Source organism: Telopea speciosissima, chromosome 5, assembly GCF_018873765.1.
Source record: "Telopea speciosissima isolate NSW1024214 ecotype Mountain lineage chromosome 5, Tspe_v1, whole genome shotgun sequence".
Classification (NCBI taxonomy): domain Eukaryota; kingdom Viridiplantae; phylum Streptophyta; class Magnoliopsida; order Proteales; family Proteaceae; genus Telopea; species Telopea speciosissima.
Genome location: NC_057920.1, coordinates 62,752,063 through 62,778,708, shown reverse-complemented (window position 1 = coordinate 62,778,708; position 26,646 = coordinate 62,752,063). Strand labels below are relative to the sequence as shown.

The 26,646-nt window shown below is 38.8% G+C and overlaps 1 protein-coding gene across 1 annotated transcript; it reads left to right on the top strand.

The window, feature by feature from the left end:
• The first annotated feature begins 1,508 nt into the window (after positions 1-1,508).
• On the top strand, positions 1,509-23,876 carry LOC122662446 (alcohol dehydrogenase). The gene is made up of 8 exons (XM_043858077.1): positions 1,509-1,849; positions 2,649-2,784; positions 4,469-4,538; positions 4,688-4,781; positions 12,712-12,925; positions 18,628-18,769; positions 20,834-21,004; positions 23,586-23,876. Exons 1-8 carry the CDS (start codon positions 1,549-1,551, stop codon positions 23,775-23,777), a joined length of 1,320 nt encoding a protein of 439 aa, XP_043714012.1. The 5' UTR covers positions 1,509-1,548; the 3' UTR covers positions 23,778-23,876.
• Positions 23,877-26,646: the final 2,770 nt, after the last annotated feature.

Sequence of the window (26,646 nt, the reverse complement as noted above, 5' to 3'; positions counted from 1 at the left end):
AACTTCATTTGCTGAGTGGTTTTCATTATGCGCAAAATAGGTTCACAACGAGTATATATAGGTTTTCAAATTCAAATTTCATGATTCAAAATATGGGATTCCTACATAGGCCGTTTGGAAAGGGAAGCAATGTCATTTGTAATATGTCAAATTTCAGCATAAATGGAATTGATCACATAATAAAACAAAGGATTGATGTTCTCTACGGGGAAATGTGGCTTCTGCGCATGCACGAGATCAATGAGAGCACAGATGTTGGTATCTTGGAGGGTGGGATTTTTGTCATTTGTGGTGGAGGGCAGTCATTTCGCCCTTCTCTACGGGGAAATGTGACCTCTGTGGGTGCACGAGGTCAATGAGAGCACAGATGTTGGTATCTTGGAGGGTGGGATTTTTGTCATTTGTGGTGGAGGGCAGTCATTTCGCCCTTCTTTACGGGGAAATGTGGCCTCTGTGGATGCACGAGGTCAATGAGAGCACAGATGTTGGTATCTTGGAGGGTGGGATTTTTGTCATTTGTGGTGGAGGGCAGTCATTTCGCCCTTCTTTACGGGGAAATGTGGCCTCTGCACGTGCACGAGGTCAATGAGAGTATAGATGTTGGTATTTTGGAGGGTGGGATTTTTGTCATTCGTGGTGGAGGGTAGTCATTTTGCACTTCTCTGTGTCTAAACGTAGATGATACACTCTCACTGAGAACTTACTTTCTAAACCAAATCATTAAAAAATTTAGAACTATAAAGAAGTTACATGGAATTATGAAAAGGGGTTCATGTATACAGATGAAAGGGCAAATGATCAAATCTGATGCTGAAATGTGTTAGTGGCCGGTAGGCAACTCCCTAACTATCCAACCGTTGAATTTGCCATATCAAGTTATCAACCTTAGTTGTGGCACAACAAAATATGCTCTCCTGACCATGGTTAGAGGTATCGTTATCGTATCGCTCATATCAGGTGATACGTATTGATTTTGCAAGTGATTAATCTTGATAATGTGTCGATACCGTATTGGTGGTATGGTACGGACAAAGAGTAAAATGATTAAAAAACATATTTTTAAATAAGATTTAAGGACAAATTTGTCTGATATAACCGATCTGTGCCAATACTGATCTGATATCGTTTTTAAAATTGATGGATACCCATGCCGATACCGTGCACTAATACATGCCTTTTTGTGAAAAAACACCAAAAAAAAACATATGCCCACCCATACATTTGGCGTAGTTGTCCGAATGGGTTAGGTTTGCGGGATTAGAATGTACTTTTCAACGGTCCAGACAAGCAGGAAAACTTTTATTCTTAAAATCAACGGTCCTCTATTGGACATTTGGACTCATAAACTGAGTCAAAACTTATGTGGGTTCCGCATCCAATCCTTAATCCTTAGTGAGTCAGTGGCCTTTTTAGTCTAATCCATTCTAGCCTTTTAGCAGTTCCATCATTTAGGACGGGCCGGCAAATTGATCAAATTGACATATAAAATTCGAGAATCTCAAGACAAGTAACGACTCCGCTGCTCTGCTAAGTGCTAGTGATTCGGCAATGGCTTTCTTCTCCATCTCTCGCTCTCTGATTAGACGCAGCTGCAACAGCACCCGTAATCTCATCTCGAAACGCTTCGAGGTATCATCGGATTCTTGTTCACGGTGGAGATCTAGCAGCCATGGCATCTCAACCACCACAAGCTCTAACTCTGAGAAAATCGATGCAAGCGGATACCATTTGAGCGGGGGACCTTCTTTCATGCGTGGAACAGTCTTCTGGGAGCCCGGCAAACCTCTCACCATTGAAGAGTTTCAAATGCCTCGTCCCAAAGTTGGTGAAGTTCTTATCAAAACCAAAGGTGAGTATTTCCTATCGTTCGACTCAATGAATCCCATATCTCCATTTGTTCCTCTGATAGAATTAACGAGGGATCGCCCACAAAAGATAGATTTAGTTAATGAAAAAAGTCTTTGCTTCAATTCCGATTTATTCTTTGTCATTAAATTCCACGTTCCTGACTACAGTCTTCTTATCTATGTTTTGTTCTATTTTTTTTTTTTCTTTTTTGGATAGTATTCTTGTCAGTCTTGAATCATCCTGAAATGAAATTAGGGAAAAAAAACAAAAATCCGTTACATTCGGTTGCTTGTCTCATTTTTTCTTTAAAATTCCTGAAAAGAAGGCATGTGAGTCACTTGTATGTAGTGGCAGCTCATCAATTCGCTTCCTTCCAAGAACGTAGAATCTTAAAAGTATCAAAATTGGGAGTAGTATCTTATGGAATGTTTTATGAACTGCTTGTCATTACTATCAGAAGCTCATGATGTAGAGCATATAGCTCTAGTTGAACGATCTCTGATGGAACGCATTTTGAACCATTGTACTATCACCCATTTCCCTTAGAATAGCACCATATCCAGATATAGACAGGTGAAGGCATCTAGTTGAGCGGAATACAGTCATTATTCATTTGGGATTTTTTTTGGGGTTAAATTTGCTTGAATAGTTGTGTTGGTGTTCTTGGTCAGTTTCAAGGACTGAGTAACTCATCTGTCAATATCCCCCCCCCCCCCCAAAAAAAAAATAAAAGAAAAAAAAAAGGTAATTTATCTATCATGGTAAGTTAATGGCCATTTAATCCTGAATTATTGATGCAGCCTGTGGAGTATGTCACTCTGATCTTCATGTCATTAAGGGTGAACTTCCATTTGCAAGCCCTTGCGTTGTGGGCCACGAAATAACTGGAGAAGTCGTTGAACATGGGCTCCATACAGATCGTGAAATTATAAGGAGGTATGGTGTGTCTTATGGAAAATATGATCATCCGTTGTTAGTGCCTTTTATTTGCTTGGTTTATTTGGATGATTCATATTATATGTATGTATGTATAAAACATGTGTAGAAAAATAAGATGTATTGAAAATATGCTGGTGATTTGAAGATATCTATGAATAAATTTGGGTAGAAAAATTCGATGTATTGGAAATGTGGAAAAGATTTTCAAATCAGTAAATGTCCACATTGTTAATGAAAGTAGGAGCATGGTGGTCTGTTAATTTCAGCATAGCTTATGGTACCAGGAAAAAAATCAACTCAAATAGGTGATGTGCATAGGGAAAGAGAACGCTACCTGGGCGCGTGCGGTGCTGCCCCTGCACCCAGACACAGGGGTGCGTGGAATGACTGCCGCACGCTCGGGAATTTCCACCTTTCCATGGGGGCTGGTGTGTTATTGGTGAAGCCTGATTTCGGTCCAAAAAGTGGTTCGGAGGATCTTCGGAGGGCCATTTTGGCCTCGAAACGATCTCGGATGGCCTAAAAAGCGGATACATCATTGCCGGAGGCTGTGTGTTGTGTAGAGCTCGTCGAGACCTTCGAAACGATATGTATTTCGACATATGTTTAGTTTTGGTCCGACCTTGACTAGTTGGTCATTTTTTGGGCTCTAGGGGTAATTCTGTACTTTCTGGGTTAGGGCTTCCCTATATAATGTTCTTTTCTCTAGGAGGGCTGGAAGAGAGGTTTTGTAACATTTCAAAGATAGTGAAATCTGTTCTGTTGTTCGACCGTGGACGTAGCTTTCATCTTGACGGTGAACCATGTAAATCCTTGGTGTTGTGCGTTGTCTGTCTTCTCTATTTTTCGTTTTCTTCTGCAAATCGCCACTTCTGGGTGTTGTTTTCTTAACACTGTGGTCATTTCACAAGCCCCTGTGCCTAAGCGCAGGGAACGCGCACCGTACACGGCCAGGTAGCGTTCTTTCTCCCATATATATATATATTTCCCAATTGGAGAACAATTATATACCTTAGTCCACATAACATCTTCACCTTTCCAAATAATGGTTCAGTCAATCTGAAAACAATCTCGATCAGACATGAGCACTGGTATATTAAAGAATATGATGAGTCATAAAAAGGCAAGGTTCTTCTTCAAACCATGGAAAGTAGATCCCTGGAGTATAATAAGCTTTTATGATGTTCCAATAAAGCTCTCAAACCTGGACTGTCCCTCTGTTTACCAGATCTTCTGAATTCTTTTCCTCTTTCCAAACCTGACCCTCTTCTTTAATAATACATAAAATAGTAACCCTACAAAAGCTTAACATTCTAAATTATATGGGAGGACCTTTTGTGGTTGTTAATTTAGCTATTTTCATCCTGGAATATTAAATGTTTCATATAGCTTGGTTGAAGGTGTTAACCAGTTTCACTGCATGGATTTGGATTGTCCTGGAACCAGATTATTCGATGGTTTTATGGTATGACTTCCCTGGTGAAATAGCTTTAGCACTGGAGGAAGTCCTTTAGGTTAATCTGGTCTAGGGCTTCACCCAAACTGTGAAGGGTCTTAGTCACCGTTTAAATGGTTAAACTGCTTCTTTCTATATCAGATTTTGGTCAAAATATTATGTTGCCATTATTAGATCTTGATATGAGAGAAATCAAAATATATAAATTTTGTCTGTGAATTTTAGGTTTCCTGTTGGAGCTCATGTAATAGGAGCCTTCATAATGCCTTGTGGTAACTGTTCCTATTGTGTGAAGGTGACATCACTGATAACTTCCCTTGCTTTATTTTCCATTTATTCATCCTTCATTGTTTACTTACACTTCTTATATGATATACTTATCTAATCATCTCCAACTACTCTTCTAGGACAAATTTTGAATCACTAATATTGTAATGAAAACAGGGTCAAGAAGATCTGTGCGAAGCTTTCTTTGCTTACAATCGTGCAAAAGGAACACTGTATGATGGTGAAACCCGGTTATTCCTCCGCAACAATGGTATTTATTCATTTTCTGACAATTTTTTTTTATCCCAACTCCCAAGTATTACAAACACTCAAGCTGATAAACCCTCATTTATTCAGGCTTGTCTTACCACATCTTATTGACCTGTGTGATAAACAAGTCCATAAGGTCATGATACGGTGTATTACTTTTAGAGTTTAGACAACTTGTATGGAATTTGACATACATGTCAATGTGTGAAGTACATCGTACCTCTTGTACAAAAAGATCTGTACTTGTGAGCTTTTCAGTACTTACACATACAGGCCTGTAAAAATAGGTACATACTTTGAGAAATTTCTTTGTAGTTTTATAGTTTTTAATCATGTATATTACTATAATTAAATATAATATATTCAGCAGAATGATCACTGTTATATTTGTCAATACCAGGCCTATAAGCAGTTGGATATTCATATAGAAAAGTTATTTTTGTACTAGGCATATAATTTTCATCCCATTTAGGACCATAAATATTATTCTATTTTGTTAAGTCAATCATGGTTCCCTAGAATTTAAAATGGTTAAGCCAGTTACAAAGCTACACATGCACATGTGAGTGATTGTGCTACTGGGGTTTTGATCATGACTAGGGATTCTGAGGTCTTTGAGGGGTCTTTCCTGCAGGATATTTTCGAAACGGTAGTGAATTATTAAATTTATCATTTTAAATGTTATATTTTATGGAATAAGTGCTTACTTCTTCTTTAGGTAATATATTTCTAACTGATGACAGTTGACTTTATTGGAAGATGGAGATGATCAAGTTCAGCAACAGGCAAACTGAAGTAGCTTCTTGGAATCAATGATTAGTTATGAAGAATGCACCAAGACCACCTTCACTTTAGACAGCTAACTGGTCCTTGATTGATGAGGTTCAACCAGGTTCCAGCATGGATGAGGAGACCACTATTGATAGGGTTTCTTTGTGGTATAGCAGGACAGCTATCTTGAGTCCCACTCCTTTAATTACTGGTAACTTAGGTATTAGTTTTTCTTCATTACGATTTTTTCCTTAAGAGAGTGCTGTCTTGAGTCCCAGACCCAAATTCCTAGTATCTTAGGTGTTAGTTAATCTTCATTGCAGTTTATCTTAAGAGGTTTTCGCTATGTTAAGTCAAGTATTTGTTATAGAAAGTTTAGTTTTGTTAATTGTTTAGAGTTTTAAGTCCTAGAAGATTTTCTTTTGGTGAATTAATTTGGTGCAAGGTTAGCGAGTCCATCAAAGTGGTCAGAGTCTTTTTGTCTTTTAATATCATTGCATGGATAGGAGGTTCCTTTAGCTTATAAGCCCAATTTGCTTTGGTTTGACTGTTGAATGAAATTGAGCAGAAGTGCTTGTAGCCATTGTCCTGTAACAACTGAAGGAATCTATTAAGTTTCTCTCTTTATATTTCTCTATATTTTCATCTGCTTCTTCTCCACTTGTTCATTTTCCTTGTGCTAACTTTTCTGTATCCTAATTCTATGTCCAACAGCTAATCCACACTACCTTTTTTTTTTTTTTGGTTCTCATTCCAGCCATTACTCAGTATCTCCTTGCTTAAATTCCAAACGCAATTTCCCATTCAATCAGTCAGATCCTGCTGCACAGGTATGACAGACCTATCTGTGATGCAGATCAGAGGAACAAAAGGAAGAAGATCCGCTGGTTAGCAAGCTTTATGCTGTTGGCTTGGTCAGACCTGGAACAAAAAACTTTGTCCAGTTGACTGGATCACTTCAGTGCCCAGAACTGTTGAAACACTTCAGCTTCTTACTCTCTTAGGGCACTACAAGCTAGTCAGTTGATTGGAAAAATTGGAGTCTTAGTAGTAGATCTTTATTTTACTTATTTTTATTATTTAATTTTATCTTCAGTTGGACAAGGGCTGGTGTTTGCAATCCAGCTCAGCTTTATCTTATTTATTTATTCTTATTGTATCCTATCTCTATGAGTCAGTCTTGTAGTGTATTAGGGAATCTATCTCTACTATTATTATTATTATTTCTTTTGGATAAAGCTTACCATTAATTCAGTCCTTATTCTATCTTGCTACTGGCTAGCAGAGTCTATAAATACATGCACAGGTCATAGGTGATGTGATCCCTGGTTTGAAAAAACCCTGTTTGGGTTCGCTATGGGTCCACACAAGTGCACAATAGCCAATAGTAGGAAGGTAATGGCTGGACCATAAATATTTCGAAGTTACAAGGGGTGCGGCAGGACCTTAATTAGCCAGAATATGAAAGGGTTGTTTGGTAGCTAATGAGGAAGAGGATACAAGAAGGTTTAAAATATATTGACCAGGGGTAGATTTGGTATAAAATAAAATGAGGGACAAACAGAAATAAGGAAGAAAGGGGGGTATTTTGGAAATAAGCAGTAATGGTTTTATTACTTATTAAGGGAGGTTGTCTTCAACCTCTAGCCATCGTACAGGAGCCAGCGGGAAGAGGAAGGGTTTGTAGATGGAGGAACTTTCTCATAGGATCTTCAAATGGCCTGAAATTTCAGAAGAGGTATCGCTCACCAAAGCTTTATTGACTCCAGTTGGTATTCATCAGAAACAACAAGTTAGTAAGCCAACTGAGGAGCCTGCAACAGAGCTTGGCAATGGTCTGCCGAACCATTAACAATCTCTGGTTCAATCTCACAGCAGGTCAATGGTTTGGGACTGAAGTTCTCGGCTTTGAGTTGCTCTAGGTAGGAGATTCGTGCAACTTCTAATAAGTGCCGATTCTTATGGAGAAAGGAGACTTGTTATCTAGACAGAAGAAGGCATCCTATTTATGAGAAAACATGCACCAAGAATAGCATCACACCAGAAATGTTTGGGAACCTGCATGTGGATCATAAGAGATCGTGCAACTTCTAATAAGTGCCAATTTTTTACGTTCAGCTACCCCATTTTGTTGAGGGGTATAAGAACAACTAGTTTGATGAATCATGCCATTATCATAACAACAATGTGATATTTCTTTTTGAACATACTCAAGTGCATTATCAGATCTAAAATTTTTAATTAAAGTATCAAACTGAGTTTTTATTTCAATGTGATTTTTTTTTGAAAATTGTAATAAATTCAGACCGATCCTTTAACATGTAAATCCACGTTGAGCAGGAGTAATCATCCACAAAGTAACAAAGTAATGAAAACCAAATCTATTCCGGACACGGCATGATCCCCAGATATCTGAATGAACTAAATAAAACAAAGATGGATTTCTAAACATACTCCTAGAGGGAAATGACGATTGCTGATGTTTTCCTAATTCACAGGCTTCACATTCGAGACGGGTAACTTACTTGCAACTGGGAACCATAAGCTGAAGCTTGGATAAAGATAGATGGCCCAGACGATGATGCCACTGAAGAAGAGATGAACCACCAGTAAGTGTAGTAGCTGCAGCAGAAGGTCTTGTGCCATCTAGATAGTAAAGACCTGCCTGTTCAACCCCGCTACCAATCATCTTCGTTGTCTGATGGTCCGGAAAAACACAATGGGAAGGATAGAAAGTAACAAAACAGTTAAGTGCTTTAATAAGTTGGCTATCAGATAAGAGATTTAATGGTAAATGTGGAACATGAAGAATAGATGACAGTGTCATGGAAGAGGTAGGAGAAACAGTGCCATGACATGTCACCTTGGTAGAGGAACCATCAACAAGAATAACAGAAGAAAATTGTCGAGATTCAGTAATAGATGAAAATAAATTGGTCTTTCCAGTCATGTGAGAGGAAACTCCGGAATCAATGATCCATGGAGTAGTCGTAGTAGTAGTTGTAGTAAATAAAGCTGAGTTACCTTTATGAGCTAGAGTGGCTGTGGAAGTGGTAGCTGCCTCAAGCTGTTGCAGTCGTTGAGGATCTGATTGTAATCATCTCGAGGAACAGACACAGTGGAAGAAGAGGTAGATGGAGTATCCACAATAGGTGCTTGCTTAGTAGAGTTATCAGTTATAGCAGAATTGACCAGTTCATCATTCAGGACGTCCATGTTTGGCCAAACATGTATCAGCAGTATCATTTTGCTTGCCACAATAGGAGCACTGTCGAGAACCTTAGTCAAAAGATTGGCCACCTGTGCCACGACCACCAGTACCTTGGCCACGACCTCCTCCAGATGACCCATGGCCTCTACTAGTAGTAAAGGCTAAACCTTCTTTGGGAGATGGGGGAGGTTCACTTTTGGAAGCAATAGATGTTTGTTGAAGATGAGTGAATGTCTCATTCAGTGAATGTACTTTTTTCACAAGCCAGGAGCTGACTCTTAATAGATTGATACTTGGGAAGCAAACCAACCAAGAACTTGACAACATGAAATTCATCTCGTTGGAGTTTTAGCTGTTCTAAATTTGTGGTGAGAGGTTGGAGTACCTGAAGTGCTTCAATGATACTTTTGTAGTTGCTAAAGTATTCATTCAAAGATTTGTCACCTTGTTTACAATTGAATAATTTCTCGTACAATTCATAAGTTCGAGAAATATTTTTCTCTTGAGAAAAGCTTTCTTTCAGATCATTCCAAACTCCTTTCGCAGTATTATGAAACTTGACGTTAGCAGCTATAGTATGGTCAATGCTGTTCCACAATCAAATCTTAAATTTGGAATTCTCACGCATCCAATCTTCATATGCCGTGAGAGAAGCGGGATCTTTGGTCTCAACTGTGGGAGGATCTTCAGTTAGGTACTTCATATTCCCTTTGGCATGAATGTAGACCGTAACAGCTTGAGACGACAGCATGTAATTGGACACACCATTTCAATTTAATATTGGTGGTCTGAACATGAACAGAATCTATTGGAGCCTTTGGACCAGCCATCATGCAAGTAGGTAGAACGGGAATCAAAGATAACATTCACCGAGTTGTTCACATTCAGTGGAATTAAAGGAATCAGTACTAGAATACCAGCAGCAGCAGCAGCAGCAGCAGCAGCTTGTAGGTGATAACCAGTAGCCGGTAGGAACAACACCCAGATTTGGGTAATTTCAAATCTCGGGATCAAAAACAGGTCTGATAGACCTAAAAGATGATCGAAGGAGAGTCTGAAGTAAGGGAATGAGTTCCCAAAATCTTAACCAAATTGAATGGTGAGATTAAAATTGATTGCAGGAAGCAGAGAATTCAAAATAGCCCTAAAAACAGAGCATCTGGAGAAGACAAGTTGCAGAGAATCAGACCAGTGAAATCCAATGAAAAGTGGATCGAATTGGCCTTAGATATAGTCTAAGTAATCCTCAAAATGAGAGCAGTATCAGATGGCTGATAAAAGAGTAATTGCAGATCTCAGAAATTCCATGAAAAAGTAGCCGCAGGTTTCATAACTTGATGTCGATCTTCAGAAAACCATGTTCTTCATCGCCAGAAATGTAGACATAGAGGAATGACCTAGTTTAATTCATAGTTGTCAATAACTAGGGCAACTTGAAGCAGGTAGGCAGCTTATAGTTGCCGCGACCAAGGATCAAAGCTTTGTTGAGAAAGAACAATCAAACTAGGATTTGAGAGGAAGGTGTTACTGGTTTAGTGCTCTGATACCATACCATGTGACAATTATCAGAATAGAGAACCCGCAGAACTGAGAGAAGAAGTTGAGGAAGAAGGGAAAAAGAGGCTGTCAGAGAGTTCAACAACCGATGGCAGCCTCCCTCTTTCCAATCTTATTTATATGGTAGACACATTACAGGGGCCTTCCTACTCAGACTAGGAAAATACAAGGAAAAGAAAATAGAAACAAACTAAGGGTATGTATGGTAACCATTTTGATTCAAAAAATTGATTCTGGGTCAGAATCGATTTTTTCTGTTTCTGAATTTTTGGAGTAATTCTGTACCAACAAATGTTGTATGGTAAAAAATTGATTATGCTATACAGAGAAACAGAAACATGTATGGATTGCCATTGATGGTTGGTTTTTCCCTCTTAGTAAGACTGGGAAGTTTTCTACAAAAATTGCTGCTAAATGGTTTACTAAGATCCATGATGGTATGAGTTTGAGGCCAGGTTTTGCCAGTTTTTGGAATTATATTTGACATCTAAAGATACATCCAAAGTTTTGTGGTTTTTTTTTTTAATGGACCCAGTCGAATCCAAACTCGATCTAAACTTATCCTATATCCTTCCTGTTGATCCTTACTGTAGTTTTTGTAAGACTGAAATTAAAACTGAGTGGCATATTTTGTTCTCTTGTGAATTTGCGAAAAGGATCCTAGCTGCTGGAGCACTAGGTTTAAGGACTGAACGCCTTCAATCATCGTCCATTCTTGAACTGTTTAAATCCTTTGTTGCTACTTGTCCTATTGATAAGAATGAAAGCAGATGTTATTATCTGTTCTTGCTGTATTTTTTACTTCATTTGGTTGGCCCGAAACAATGCTATTTTTGGTTCTCATAAGCCTAATCCCCTACGAAAACAATCCAGGTTGATTTTCAAATGGGCCAATGCTTTAACAATGAGAGAAAGAAAGCCTCTTCACCTGTGATTGGGCTCCTCTGTCCTGCCCTTCATTTCTACTTTAAGAAAAGAATTTTTTTTAATGAATTCCAACCAAAAAAGAAGGGGAAAAAAAACACAAGAGGAGGAAGAAAAAAAAGAGGGGCAAAAAAAAACACAAGCAACCTCTGTCCTGCCCTTAATTTCTACTTTAAATACAGAGGAGGATTCTCAAAGAGAGATCAATTTATAGACGGTGTTTTAATTTCGTTTTTGTGATCTAAGGTTTTAAACCCTAGATCACAAAAAGAAGAAGAAGAAGAGAAATAGTAGTAGAAGTACAGATGAAGAAGAAAGGAAACATTACTTGAGTTGAAGGAGATGCAGATGATCCAAGCTTTGATAAATCAGAGCTTTTCCCTTCGTTCGAACAGAGGCTGAAACGATGGAGAGAAGAGGGCTGGCAGTGTTCTTCGTTGGAGAGATGGAGAGGCACAGTGTTCTTCATTTGAGAGATGGAGAGGGTAAAGCCGTTTTAGGTTAGGTTTTGTTATGTTTTGAGGGAAAATTCCAAAAAATGCCCCTCTAACTTAAGTCGTCCTAAGTCTACCCAATTTTTCATAAAATCAATTCTTAGAATGGAGAAACTCCATTTTGGTGTTTCTCAAAAGCTTGCCAGAATTCATTATATCATCCGGTCCGTTTCAAAGAATCACAGAAACGGACCGGACAAACCATACATAATTTGATTCAATTCTGCCCTCAGAATCAGAAAAAACGCCAGAATCCATTTTTTGAAAGGTTACCATACATACCCTAAACTACTAGAGTCGACTTACGATCCTAATCTAAGTACGAAAGCTAAATAGAAGAATAGAAAAAGATAAGAAAGAGAGAGATAATAAGGAAAAAGGAATCCACGTTAGGAGGAGGACTCCTACCGTGGTTACATGTAGTTATAATCTTAACATGTTTCATTCATTTTATGTACTTAAGCAATCAAAATACCATATCATGGTCTGATACAATATTTTGTCTTCGATTATAGACATTCAAAGTAAATAGTAGTTTTTTGGAAAGCTTCACTTTTTTGTGAAGGTCAGATATTTTTCCTTAAACTTTTTGTTTAAGCAGAATATAAAGATTGTGAAGTGGATATGGTCAAGAATATACCAGTTTACAGAAAAGGTTGCATACAAACATACATGATATTTGTGCTCTTAACAGTTGGTATACCACACACAATAGGCAGTTCTTGGTGTTAACGTTTTGTCCCTCCCTCTCTCTTTATCCCTGCCTGCTCCTACTTTCTGTTTCTGTCACGCTATATATCTGCTTGCTTGCTTGCTTTTGTAGCGTCTCCCTTTATTGTCTTTTCTGTTGACTATTGTTATATTTGTAACTGCAGACAAGAATAATAGTACATTGACCTTACATTGTTATGCCCAGTGTCTACAAAAAATGCATTTGGCTTTTAACTAAATTTTTTTTTTGTCATATTATGTAGGAAAACCAGTGTACATGTATAGTATGGGAGGACTTGCAGAATACTGTGTTGTTCCAGCACATGCATTATCAGTTCTTCCAAACTCATTGCCATATACAGAGTCAGCTATTTTGGGTTGTGCAGTTTTCACTGCCTATGGGGCTATGAGACATGCAGCTGACTTGCGTTTAGGGGACTCAGTTGCTGTGATTGGCGTTGGAGGTGTTGGTTCAAGGTGAAGAGCTAAATTAGTGTTGTTATATAAAAATGTGTGCACTTATCTTGTAGTTATGTTTCTAGACATTCATTTCAATAGTTGTAGTCCTTGACATTCTTGCTGCATTTCTTGAATTTGTAGGACTTCTGAATGTATGATCGTAAATTGCCTTGGAGCAGAAGTGTCTAATGTGTTTCCTGGTCCTAGCAATTAGCCTTCACTTTTTCATCTTACCTTTGGATAGTACAGTTGTCTCTTGGTTGAAATTGTGATTTTTTAGCACACTAGTTGTTCTAAAGAGTTGGCATTTTCTTGGGAAAATCAATGTTCATTGACTAGTGAATTGCGGATGATTGGATACTATTAAATCCTTGTCCTAAATGAAAACAGTACAGTTATTGTAAAAATAGGATCTCTTGTGATAAATATTTATAAACAAATAATCTCTTATAGCCATAGTTGTCAAGGTGTTGCCTCCAAGGCATTGTTTACACGGTTCTTGAACCCCTAGGCAACCAGACGCCATATTGTTCAAGGTGCCCAGACAGAAAATAGGGGGAACAGAAAGGAAAAGAAAATGAGGAAGAGTGGGAAACAGAAAGGAAAGGATGGGAAATGGGGAAAAAAAGTGAAGAAATTAGAGGAAAATAGGGAACAAGAAGAAGAGAAGTCAAAATCAGAAACACTACAGCCCCTGCCGCCGCCACCACCACCACAACTGCAGCGGCAGCAGAGGTATTTTACACAAACCTCTTGATGACAACCTAGGGGCCAAGGTGACAAGGCGCCTGGTCACTGCCTAGGCTCGCCTTGCCTTGGTGGTGGGATGATGAGATTCAAACAACCATTAAGACTAAGAAAGCTAGTTTTAAGACATGGCAAAGGACTAAGGATGTATATGATCTACAAAGGTATAACTTTGCCAAAAATGAAGCTAAGAAGATTTTGGGAAAAGCAAGGGTGAAGAAATATGAAGATCTATATAACAATCTGAGCACAAAGGTAGGGGAAAAAACTATTTATGAGATAAAAGTGAGGGAAAGAAGAGTAGAGATCTTGACCATGTTAGATGTATTAAAAGTGAAGATGGTAAAGTACTAATAAGGGATGAGGACATTAAGAGAGATGGGAAGGTTATTTCTGCTGCCTCCTAAATGGAGACACTTTGAGTAATAGTATTCTGGAAGACTACATTATCCATCAAGAGTACTAGGGCTGTAAATGGATAACCGAAAATCCGAATTCGATCTGCATCCGTATCCGTTTAGGGGCATCCGTATTCGATTACAGATATCCGGAAAAAAAATCCGAATACTCCGATAAAAATCCGAATCGGAATACTTAATTATAAAAAATTAAGTAAATAATGATCTTGAGGGTTTTTGAAGATTCAACAGGTTCTAGAATATGAGGAAAAGAGAATCATGATCTAAAACTATGGATTGAGAGTGAATTGTATCCACTAGGGGGAGGAAGGTTCGGGTTACACAAGGCAGAGGTGTAAACGGATGGTCGAAAATCTGAATTCGATCCGCATCCGAATCCATCCGTTTTAGAGGTATCCGTATTCGACCAGAAAATATCCAAATCCGATTACATCCGATCCGTATCCGAGCCGAATCCGATCCGTTTACAGGCTTAAATTCAAGACATCACATATCGTAGATATATACGAAGAATTAAGGTGTTTGAAGTAAAAGAAACTTTAAGGAGGATGAAGTGGGCAAGACACAAGGCCCATATGAGATCCCAATAGAAGTGTGGTAGAGCTTAGGAATTTGTGGTTTATGTTGGCTAACCAAGCTATTTAATAATATTATGAGAATAAGGAAAATGCCAGATGATTGGAGAAGCATAGTGATTCCAATTTAAAAAAACAAAGGTGATATTCAGAGTTGCAATAACCTTTGAGGCATAAAACTAATGAGTTAGACTATGAAATTGTGGGAGAGGGTTATTGAAAATTTGAAACCCACTTGAGATAAGAAACTACTATTACGAACCAATTTGGTTTTATGCTAGGAAGATCCATGACGGAAGCTATTTACTTAATTAGGAGACTTATGGAAAGATTTAGAGATTGAAAGAAGGATCTCCATATGGTCTTTATTGACCTAGAAAAAACTTATGACAGAGTCCCTAGAGAGTTAATCTAGCAAGTACTAGAGAAGAGAAGTGTTTCAAGTAAATATGTGGACATAATTAAAGATATGTATGATGGTGTGGTGACAAGTGTAAGAACTGTGGGGGGGCCAAGATAGCGAATTTCCCACTTACAATTGGGTTGCATCAAGGATCTTGATCAGCTTTAAGCCCTTATTTGTTTGCACTTGTCACGGATGATTTAACTAAAGACATTCAAGATGAGGTTTCTTGGTGTATTCTTTTTACTGATGATATTGTTTTGGTGGATGAGACAAAAGCAAGGATTAATGCCAAGTTAGAGTTACGAGGATCAACCTTGGAATAAAAAGGTTTTAAGATAAATCGAACGGAGACAGAGTATATGGTGTGTAACTTTGGTTATGTTGAGAATGGGCCCTTGTGCCTTGGGGGTACAGGGGTAGTTTGGGTAATTTACCATGAATAGGGGCATTGTCCCTATCTTGGTTTTTTAGTTTGTTTCCATCGTTTTATGTTAGTTTCCTAGTTAGGGTTAGCTTCTTATTATATTTAGTTTCTTGGTTGTCAAGGAATGAGTTTCCTATTTTGATGTTATTGGTTATTATTATAAATACAAACTATGGGAGAGGAACTCTGAACATCGAGTTCGCTTCTTTTCTTCCCATCTCTTCTTCTTCTATCTTTTGTTCTCTGGTTTTTCCTTTTCTTCTCAGGAATTGTAACAGGCTACACTCGGACGGATAAATGTAGTCCTAAATTGGTAGAAGACCAACTAGAAACCAGACAACCAGGATCTGGTCTGAAGATTAATTCGGGTAGGCCAAAAATAGGGTTTTTGGTAAAATTAGGGTTAGGATTTAATAGGACCTAGGGTTTGATTGTAGGGTTATGTTAGGTTGATGTAGGAGAGTCTTTCAGTGAAGGTTATGTTAAGTTTTAATGGTGGGAAGTGTGCTGGAATGAATTGGCAGCAAAGTTAGGTTTAGGGTTTGGGTTTTTGAAAAGAGGAAGAAGATGGAATCTAGGGTTTAGGATGGCCAGATGAGGACCAGGTTTGGATCGAGTTTCCCAGTAGGTCAGGGGATGGTTCAATCCAAATATGGGACAGAATTGATGGGTGATTATGGCTGGGTGATGTTTAGGGTTTTGGGGGAAACCAATGGAGATGGGGTTTGCTAGGGTTTTAGTGGGAGGAAAGGGCTGCAATTTGGATCGAGTTCTCCAATGGGGCAGGGGAGTATTCAATCCAAAATTGGGGTTTTGTGGATGGCTGGAATGGTCTGGACAGTGTTCAGACCTTGGGAAAATTGAAAATAAAAGAGGAAATCTTAGGGTTGGGCTGTGAGAGGATTAAAAGAATTGTTGGGGATGAGGATGCTTCAAACTCACTGCTGTTGTAGAATTTCCTTGGCAGTAGCTTGTTTGATTGTAGATTTTGAATAAAAATTAAAACTTGAATTGAACTTGAAAGTAGAGATTCAAAAGAACAAAGAGAGTTTGAACGAACCACCCAGGCTTCACACTGCAAGGTGTCGACTGGATCAAACACCAATCCTACCAGCCTTGATCAAACACAAGTCAAAAATCTTCAATGGAGAAGAAGAGAAGCAAAAAACTTTTCATTAATATCAAAATTCGTAGTCAATACTTGCCCCCCTTACAAACTTTTATATAAAAGACTCAAAAATAGACTCCTACACTAAAAAGGAAAGGCCTAACCCAATCCTTAACCTATTAGGTAACTTAAACTGACTAGGAAACTGAAATAGACTCAGAACAGAGTCCTATTCTAGCCCCACTAAACACTTAAAAGAAAACTACTAAAATCACTTAAATTGATCCATTGGTTGAACCGATTCAATTTATGAACAAAAACACCAAAATAAAACTACGTATGGAACTAAAACAACTAATCCCGTATGCAACCCTATTACCCATACTGTAGGTCCATAAAAGTGACCTATTACGTTGGAAACCCATGGGATCAAAGGCCCAACATGCATAGAACCCAACCCTAGACTTATTCCTAATAAAAACAAGCCTATGTCAGTGATGAATCTGCATCAATGAGGTGGTGAAATTTGATGAGAGGGAGATTCTGCCAAGTGATTATTTTAGGTATCTTGGCTCAATCATAAATAAAGAAGGTGATATAGAGGATGATGTTTCACAAAGAATTAAAATAGGATGGATGAAGTGAAGAGGTTCGTCCAGAGTGTTGTGTGATCGGCGTATTCCTTTAAAACTTGAAGGAAAATTTTATAGTATAGTCATATGTCCGGCTATGATGTATGGTGGAGAATGTTGGGCAGTGAAGAAGCATCATATAGATAAACTCAGTGTAGCAGACATGAGGATGTTGAGATGGATGAGTGGCAAAACTAGGAAGGATAAAGTAAGGAATGATCATATTAGAGTTGGTTTGGGAGTAGCTCTGATACATGATAAGCAATGTGAAAGTTGTTTGAGGTGGCATGACCATGTTCAGCAGAGGCCTTTGGATGCTCCAGTACAGAGGAGTGATTTTATTCAGATTGAAGGAACTAAAAGAGCCAGGGGCAGACCTAAAATGACCTTAGGAGAAGAAGTGGTGAGGAAAGACATGCATAGCTTAAGCCTTGTATCAAGTATGACCTCGAATAGAGCTGATTGGAGGGCAAGGATCCATGTAGCTGACTCCATTTAGTTGGGATAAGGCTGAGTTGCTGTTGTTTTTTCAAGCTGGAGCCTTTGATATATATATACTCCAGCTTGAGGGGGAGTGTTAAAGTGTATCATTGGGTTGTGTTCCATGGCGGTTCCATGGGACAATGTACCATGGGATCATGTCTAATAGTTTAGTTGTTATTTCTCTTTTCTATTATAATTAGACTTATTAGACTTAGGTTGTTGTTTCCTTTCCTCTCATTGTAATAAGTCTTTGGTTCTTAGTAGACTTCCTACTAAGAGTCGGTTCTATTTTGTATAAAAGATATAGCAGTTCACAGTAGAGCTATTCTGTCTATCATGTTCTAGCTCTTCCCCCACTCTTCTCTTCTTCACAGGTTCTGGTTATTGATGTTTTGTTACAAAGCTTTTAATTAACAGGTCTGGTTTAAAATGGAGAGATATTGGGGACCTCATGCAGCAGAGCTAAGTTTTAAATTCAGGTTGAAGGGTTAGTTATTGGTGCAAAGTAATGGGGGTTTCAGGTGCTGTAAACAGGGAAATGAGCTGTGGTCATTTAGGCTATAGATTGAAGTGGAGAAGGAATTAGGTAGAGAGACTTCAAAACTACTACTTATTTTTACAATTTGTTGTGCTTATGAAAATAATATTTTTTGGTAATAGATTTTGTTGTATCTGTGGCGGTGTCTGTGCACTTTAGTTAGTAGATCAGCTTGTTTTTTGTTTCCCCCCCCCCCCCCCTTTGTTTTTTGTGTCATTTGTTTCTTTACTGGAGCATGGTGTTCCGAGTGTAATTGAGTCTCTTTTGGGAGCCAGAGGTGTATGCCACACTTTGGTCAAATTTCTCAATCATACTCTGGACATGACTCACCACCTCATTTTTTATCGGTTTATCTTGTATATGATTATGACTACGTCATATGTCCCAGTTGTTTGCAGATAGCAAGGGCATTTGGTGCTTCTGAGATTATTGCTGTTGATGTTCAAGATGAAAAACTTGATAATGCAAAGAAGCTAGGAGCAACTCACACTGTAAATGCAGCCAAGGAAGATGCTGTTGATAAGATAAAGGCACCTACTCTACCTAACACTTTAACCTTTCTGATTGGGTGCAGAATTGCCACTTAAGTTCTTTATGTTGAATTATGTTCCTTATGTTGTTTCAGAATTCGAACAGTTAGCGAATATCTTGATTTGCTGATGATTTGGGTTGGTTTATTAATACTGGATTTCATTATATTTTTAGTCTTTCAATGTTTATCACTAGGTATAAATGGTCATGCTTGATTGATTAATTATCCTGCAATGGTTGATGTGATGATTTTGAAGGTCTTTAAGATAGAAAGGTATGAATGACCTTGCATTTTTTTCTACACCTGGCTTCTCTCTTGCATTCTTGCCTTTAATGATTATTTTTCTCATTCGTCAAAGACCCTGTTAACTGTTCATTGAATTTAAACAGCAAGTAAGGTTATTATTGCCCTTGACCACTATTTTTTACAAGTTATGGGTCTTAAATTTCTTTTGGTCATTTTGGAAAAGGTATCTCTTCTTTCAAATGAAAGTCTTTACTTTACAGATGAAATATTGGAGCAATTGATGAACGACCTTTTGGCACTATTACATGTTATCGTTTCTTTAACAATTTTTTGAATGAGCAGGGAAACTTTATTTGTAATTGTTAAAATATACAACTCATTACAACCAGTATATGTTGTACCACATAGACTCAAGCTCCTCAGAAGTTTGAGTGAGCACATCTGTGAATTCTTTCTGCAACAATGACTGGTCCACTAGTAGGGAATCCAATGGTTTGGATCTTCTCATCAAATACCCTCAGTTTTATTTCCTTCCAAATTTATCAACATACTGGAAAGGGCAGCGTCTTCCAACGGGGATAAATTTGCAAAATCCATTATACAAAAGAATTTCATAGAATGTGTACCCAAACATCTTGTGAAACTTGCCAATGGCCAAAGAGACCATTAACATATTCCTCCTACAACCCTTAGGGGGGAGCACTTAGTTGGCAAAGACCACGCCTTACACTAAGAGATCATGAGTTCCACTCTCCTTGGGTCCTACCTATCACTATATATATATAGATAGATACCTCCTCCTTGGACCATAAATCAATTAACTATTTGATTTGAAACCTTCTCTCTGTTGATATTGTCTCTTCTTCAAATTATGGTACGAGAAACTGATCTAGTGCAAAAACCTGCACAAAAGCTTCTACTCTTGGTGATAGCATTTTTCCTCATATCATTCCATCGGAGATGCTACTTCATCATTTGCAGCTAATGTTTTTTAGAAGGGTTTAATGTAAAAAGAAAAGGTTTAATCATTTGTCACCTTCATGTTCTTTTATCTGATACTCGTGCAGCATGTGAGGCCTCAAATATATTACTATGTGAAATACATTCAGCATATTCTTCTCATTTGAGCTCATCTAACATTGGCCCCAAAGTGTTTTTCTTAAAGAACTAAAAGGTCTTGAAAGATTTTTAGTTTCTTTGAGAAGTACTGTCGGAAAGCATCACATGCAAAGTCTTACCCTTCTGCATCATCCAACATATAAGTATTCTCTTGGAGGTCCCATATTTAAAGCTTGTTCATGAAAAATATAGTTCATGTTTCATAATACCCTTAAAAGCACATATATAGCACCCCCCCCCCCTCAAGAAAAAAAACCCAACTACATGTGTATTTAGTCGATGCTTGACATAAATCCCAACCTCAAAATGGTCTCATCTTGTTGCTGGAAACTCCATAGCAGTCTCCCTTATCATGCATTCTTTATATTCCATTCTCAAGCCAAGATAATTTATGCTTTGAGTGCACCTTTCTGTTGTTTCAATGGGCGTTTCTTTAGACAATTTTCTGATGATGTTGAAACTTATCTTCATTCAAATTTGGTGATGAAAAATGTTTGAAGATCCTGACTTTATGTAGTGATTTTATCTGGTAATGGTGTTGATCATATTTCTTTGGTTCCTCTAGGTGTTTCACTGATCACATTATTTTACCAAAAGATATGCAAATAATTCATTCATTTCTTCTCCTTGTTCAAAATAAATACCTTCAGCCCATGGTTAATGAGCTTACCATGGTTATTGTTTACTCTACTGATAGGAAATAACTGGAGGAATGGGTGTGGATGTTGCTGTGGAGGCACTTGGGAAACCACAAACTTTTGTGCAGTGTTCACAAAGTGTAAAAGATGGGGGAAAAGCTGTTATGATTGGACTTGCACCTTCCAGTTCCATTGGAGAGGTGGATATAAACCGTCTTGTTCGCAGACAGGTGCGTGAGATTATCCATCAGAACTTATTATTGGCTCTTTCCTTTTATTTGTGAACATTGTTGAGGTCTCTACATCATAATCAGTCCTACCAAATGATGGTTTTTTTGTACCGGTTCACAATAATGGCTTGTTCTACAGCATTAAACTACTTTTCATATGGTTTGGATATATTTTCTTTCTTTTGAACGGGCATTTAGAGGCGCATCCATCTGTGTGGTGGATTCTTTTATAGTTTATACCAGTTCTTTAATTATATTTTAGGTGTGAGGTCCCCACTTGGTACAATCTTAGTAGGGGTAATGTTGTTGGGGATTGCGAGTGAAAGTTTGAGTAGTCTGGGAAAGTCCAAGCATTAATAACAGAGGTTGCTTTGACACTTTTATGGCCGGTGGAATTTTTTTTTTTCTTTCTAAAAAATGACATTCTATGCATTGGGCTGCATGACATGGGTGTTTTTTTTTTGGAAGGAAGGATAGGGTATTTTTTATTTGGGAAATTTACAAAACACCCCTTGAAAATGGACCGATACTCAGATCACCCCCTCTTATTTGAAAATACTCAGATCACCCCCTGCATGAGAGCCCTATACTCACATTAGTCCCTACCGTTAGTTTGACACTGTTAAATATATTTAAATCCCTAAATTACCCTTGACTAGTGTAGAGTTACTATTTTACCCTTGAATCTAAAACCCCCAATATCCATCTTCTTCCTCACATGACCTGCAACTTAATCTCCGCCTTTCCAGTCCAGCCATGCATCGGAGAAGAAGAAGAAGACACTCGAGCTTTTGACAGGAGCGACTGAATCAACTGCAAAGGTCTTCTCAGATCCAGCCAGAGCTTTGTTAAACTCGAAGATTCCGATCGTCAGCGACATTCGAGCACAACAGAGGAAGAAGAGAAGACACTCGAGCTCCAATCGATCCCGAACAGAGACATTGAAAAACCTTCACTTGTTCATCTCTCTGATCTCTCTTCCTCTTAGGGAAATTAAAAGTCCCTTCGGACCACTCCGCCTCTCTCTCCTCCGGCACCGGCACCGGCCTATGCATCTTCCCCCCCCCCTTTCCCCTTGACCTCCGGCACCCTCTGGTTCCAAATTATCAATCCGGCCCTGGTTCCAGATTTCATAATCTCTGGAGTCTTTTAGGTTTCCGTTGATAATAGAGATTGAGAAATCTCTTGAGTCTTTTAGGTTTCCGACAGAAGTTATACGAATCTGCAAAATAATAGTTGCAGAGACAGAAGATGTTAAAATTTTTTATTATTCTTTTCTAAATTAAAAATTTTGGCTCGTAGTTGTGGAAAAAGAGAGAAGGAAAGAGACGTGAGGATTTGATTTGGTTCATCTAACCCCTGTTGAAGGTGAAGAAGGGGTATAAAAGGAGACCCAACGGGTAGGGTTTTGCTTGAGAAATTATTTGTTTTTTTGGGAACGAAAACAGGTAGGGTTTTGCTTGAGAAATCAAAGGTTCCCCTTGAATTTCAAGCTGGTGCTGATATTAGTTAATGATCAGAGACGGTTTTATTCACCTGCTGTTTGGGTTTTCTCCCAAAATTCTGCTGCTACTTCGAGATATTAGATCTCAGCAACTATTCACTCACCTGGGGTGATATTTGGAGGATCAATTAGCACCATCAGAAGCACCACTCGACATGGTTATTGGCCTCTTCTGGGTATGGTTTGTGAGTAATAAAAGATCTCCAGATTTAAGCCTAACTAAGGAAAGTTTGAGAACTCAGAAAGAGGCCTCCGAAGGATGCATGGATTGATTAATTGCATAGAGGAAGAAGAAGAACAGGAACCACTGAAGGTCCTAAGCCGCAAAAATCAAACTGTACCATTTTAAAGAATACATCTCTGTTTATGGTTGTAACGAACAACTTTTGTTCAAAAATTCCATGTTTTCCGATGCTTTTTCCCCCGGCGGTGAAAGGTGAATTTCAAGTCAGAGCATTTACATATATGTACAGATCGATTAAGGGTCGACAGCGAAGCAGAGGCGGCGACGGCGGTGTTGCAGGGCGAAGCAGAGGCGGTGGAGTATTTTAGGTTGAAGATGAAGGAAAGGGTAGTATTGTAAATTTAATTCTAAAGTTTTAATACAAGGCTAAAATAGTCCTTTTACAACAATAATTAACAGCAGACTAACACTGTTACTGTAGAGGGGGTGATCTGCGTATTTTCAAATAAGACGGGGTGATCTGAGTATCGGTCCATTTTCAGGGGGTGTTTCGTAAATTTCCCTTTTTATTTTGGTGGGCTTGATTAGGTCAATTGAGATGGGAAGCAACTTCTTTAGTGATAAGTCCTTTTTTTTGTGATAGTAATGGGAATAGTCCACATTTTATGGTTGAACTAGTTGAATGATTTTATCAGGTTGGTATTTTGCTCTAACTAAAAATATGGTCATATTCCATAGATCACTTGTTGCATTTAAGATTATGATACTATTGCTGTTGCTATTTCCATCTCACTTTGCATATTGCTTACTGTTTATGCTTTATCTTCCTTGCAACTCATTCATGTTTTAAAATCAGAGAATAATATTTTAGCTTTGATAATATCATGAATCAGGTAAAGATTATTGGCTCGTATGGAGGCAGAGCAAGGCAAGATCTACCGAAGTTGGTTAAACTTGCAGAGACAGGTATCTTCAATCTCAATGCTGCTGTTTCAAGAAAATGCACATTCGAGGAGGCAGCCAAAGCATACCAAGATCTTGACAAGGGATGTATAGTAGGCCGAGCTGTTGTTGAGATAATGTAGATTGTATCTCTCTATGTGTTTTGCAATTTGATGCCAGCTTTTGAGTCTGCCATCTAAGATCTGTAAGGTCACTGGAAGAATAAGCAACTCACATATCTCCCCTTTTTTTTTTTGTCTGTGTGTAATTGCTGGGTTTACTTAAAGATTGTTTTCTGGAAATTGCCTTTCATTCATTATCTACTGAAAACAGGTCCATTGGAAGTGTCATACAAAGCCAATAATTGTGTATTACATCTTTTGGGGGTGAATCCTCAATGATGCTTCATGTAGGTTTTAGGGAGAAAGCCATCTGAAGGCCTAATATATACAATGGCCCCATTTGTTTAAAGGGGAAGGAAGGTGAGGTGGGATTGTTGGGAAGATGGGACCCACATGTTGGTGGGGTTTTATTGGGATGGAAATGTTGAGGTAAAGTTACTTTTTCTATTAAAAGTAACGAAAGTCCCACCAATTAGACCTGGTTCTCTCCCAGCTGTTGCGGGAGCTAGAGGATCCAGCCCAGCAAAAAAGGGGAGGAGGGTGTTGGTCATTTCACAGGGGAGCCACCTGTGAAATTACCTAAACACCCATTGTTTTGTTGGGTTAGATCCTCATCCTCCAGCTCCCGCTACAACTAGAGGAGAGTTGAATTGCTACCAATTTGGTGGGATTTTGGATAACAAAAGGGGTGGGATTTTGAAGTGTCACATCAGCAGATAGAAATTAACGATGTTCCCTTAACTATTGTAAGTTCACCACCCCAAATTAACCAAATAAGATTGGGGTGGGATTTTAAAGTGCCACATCAGCATTTCAATTCTTCCACCCCACCTAAGTCCCCTTTTAACAAACGGGGCTAAATGTCTAATGGAAACATCCGACTTATAGCAGCACCTCAAGTTTCAGGCTCATTACAAACCCAAGTTAACTTTGTTTTAAAATTTTGAAAGTATCTGGTCCTGTGGTAGGACTATGCAGCAGCGAAGCATGGCTGCCCAGAAAAAGGGATAAACTTGAACTTTTGGCTGCCAGATGTGTTTAAAGGTAAGATAATACTATGCTTTTGCCATTCCCTCTTCTTCACCAACACCAAGCACTGATCTTGTGCACCCCCTTCCCAACCGCAGCTCCAGAGTTTTGACCTCTTCTCCCTCAAAATATTCGAGACTTAGATTATGCTTAGCTATGCCATTCACAAGAAGAGTGTCTTGAAGAAACCTTCTTTTGTTCCTTTATCTTGACTGCTTGGCATTTCAATTAAAAAAGGATGGACTTTTACTCTAGCGACACTCAGGATTGAGAGTGTATAAGTGATTTCTCTCTGCCATTCTCTCTTCCCCCCCCCCCCCCCTCCCATTTCTCACAACCCATCCCTTGATCTTTTCCCTTTAGACACCATTTTTTTTTTCTTGGTAATAGCATTTTATTTATTAACGTAAAAACTCATGGTTGAAGATTACATAATTCCAAGATCCATGGATTGGAAATAAGCCAAACTGTCGTACACGTCACCGATAGGGCCTTTCTTGTCAAAGAGTCAGCCAAGTTGTTAATCTCCCTTGGAACAAAAAGAAAACTACATGTTTTCAAACAAGAAGAAAGATAAGTGATATCTTCCAATATAGGATGGAGGTTAAGCGGTGAAGAAGATAAACCTCCCTATAGATAAGTGATGATGCTCTTATTATCGGACTCCAATTGCACATGATCCTAACCCTCCGAAATAGCCTTCAATAGTGATGGTCTTATTGCCAAAGCCTCCCCGATTGCAGAATCGTTGAATACCATGGGAATAGACACAACATGAAGAGGTTTTCCATGGTAATCACGACATATAATGCCAAGTCCAAGGCCTGATTTATTTGATGGTAAACTAGCATCACAGTTGATCTTCACCACACATAATGGAGGGAGCAGTCCAAGACGGCACAGTGTTCGAAAGAGGAGTATCCACTTGGAGAGATGTAGTAGGTTGAGCATTAGAAAACTCATTGAAGGCCAAAAGAGACACTTGTATTACTTCATCTGGTGTCCAATTTCGACGCCCAAACACCTCATCGTTTCTTGCTTTCCATAGGTTCCAGTAAATAAAGGTTCAATGAGAGATCAAGAATTTCCTAATCTTCTTTAGACACCATTGGAGTTCTAGGATTTATCAGGGTTGAGTTATGAATCACTTGAGTCTTGGGTTGACACTGTTATGACTTATGATTCTCCATCAATTAATTTTCAAGGTGAAAATATATATGAAGAGGATCAATTAATTCTGTTTCTTCCAAGTTGAATCGATTGGACAATTGAGGGTGTGAATCAATTCTGGGTTTTCTGTTTGGTTCAGGTTCAGGTTTCGGTTCTCAACTGATACCCTTATTATTCTCTGTATCTATGCAATGAGAGCTTAGTTTTCTGGGCAAAGGCTGCTTTGGGACTTCTTGGCTGAAGCTTGATTATAAAGTCAATTTGCCAATGACTGTCAAAGGTTATAGGATAGTTTTCGTCCACCCATAGAGAACACAGTTCACCCACTATCTTAGGGTTCACAAACCCTTCCTAGGGTTTTGGTATTGATGAGGCATAAAACACCCCGCCAATCAGAGGCTGCCACGTGGCCGACCTGAGGTCAATCTAAGAACCGAACTGAGCTGAGCAGAGAATCGGGCCGACCCGGTCTCCAATAGGTCACCTAACAGAGCCGAGCTCACACAAGTCAGTCGAGGCTGAGGCCGAGCTCTGAGCCGAGTTCACACAAGTCAGCCATAAACTCCTGGACGAGACCAACCTTACAGGCCGACCTCCCAGGCCGAGCCCTCCTCCACAGAAGCTACCATAGCGCCCCACTGGGGATCGCGGGGCCACGTCAGCACATCCCGAGAATCACGGGATGGGGATC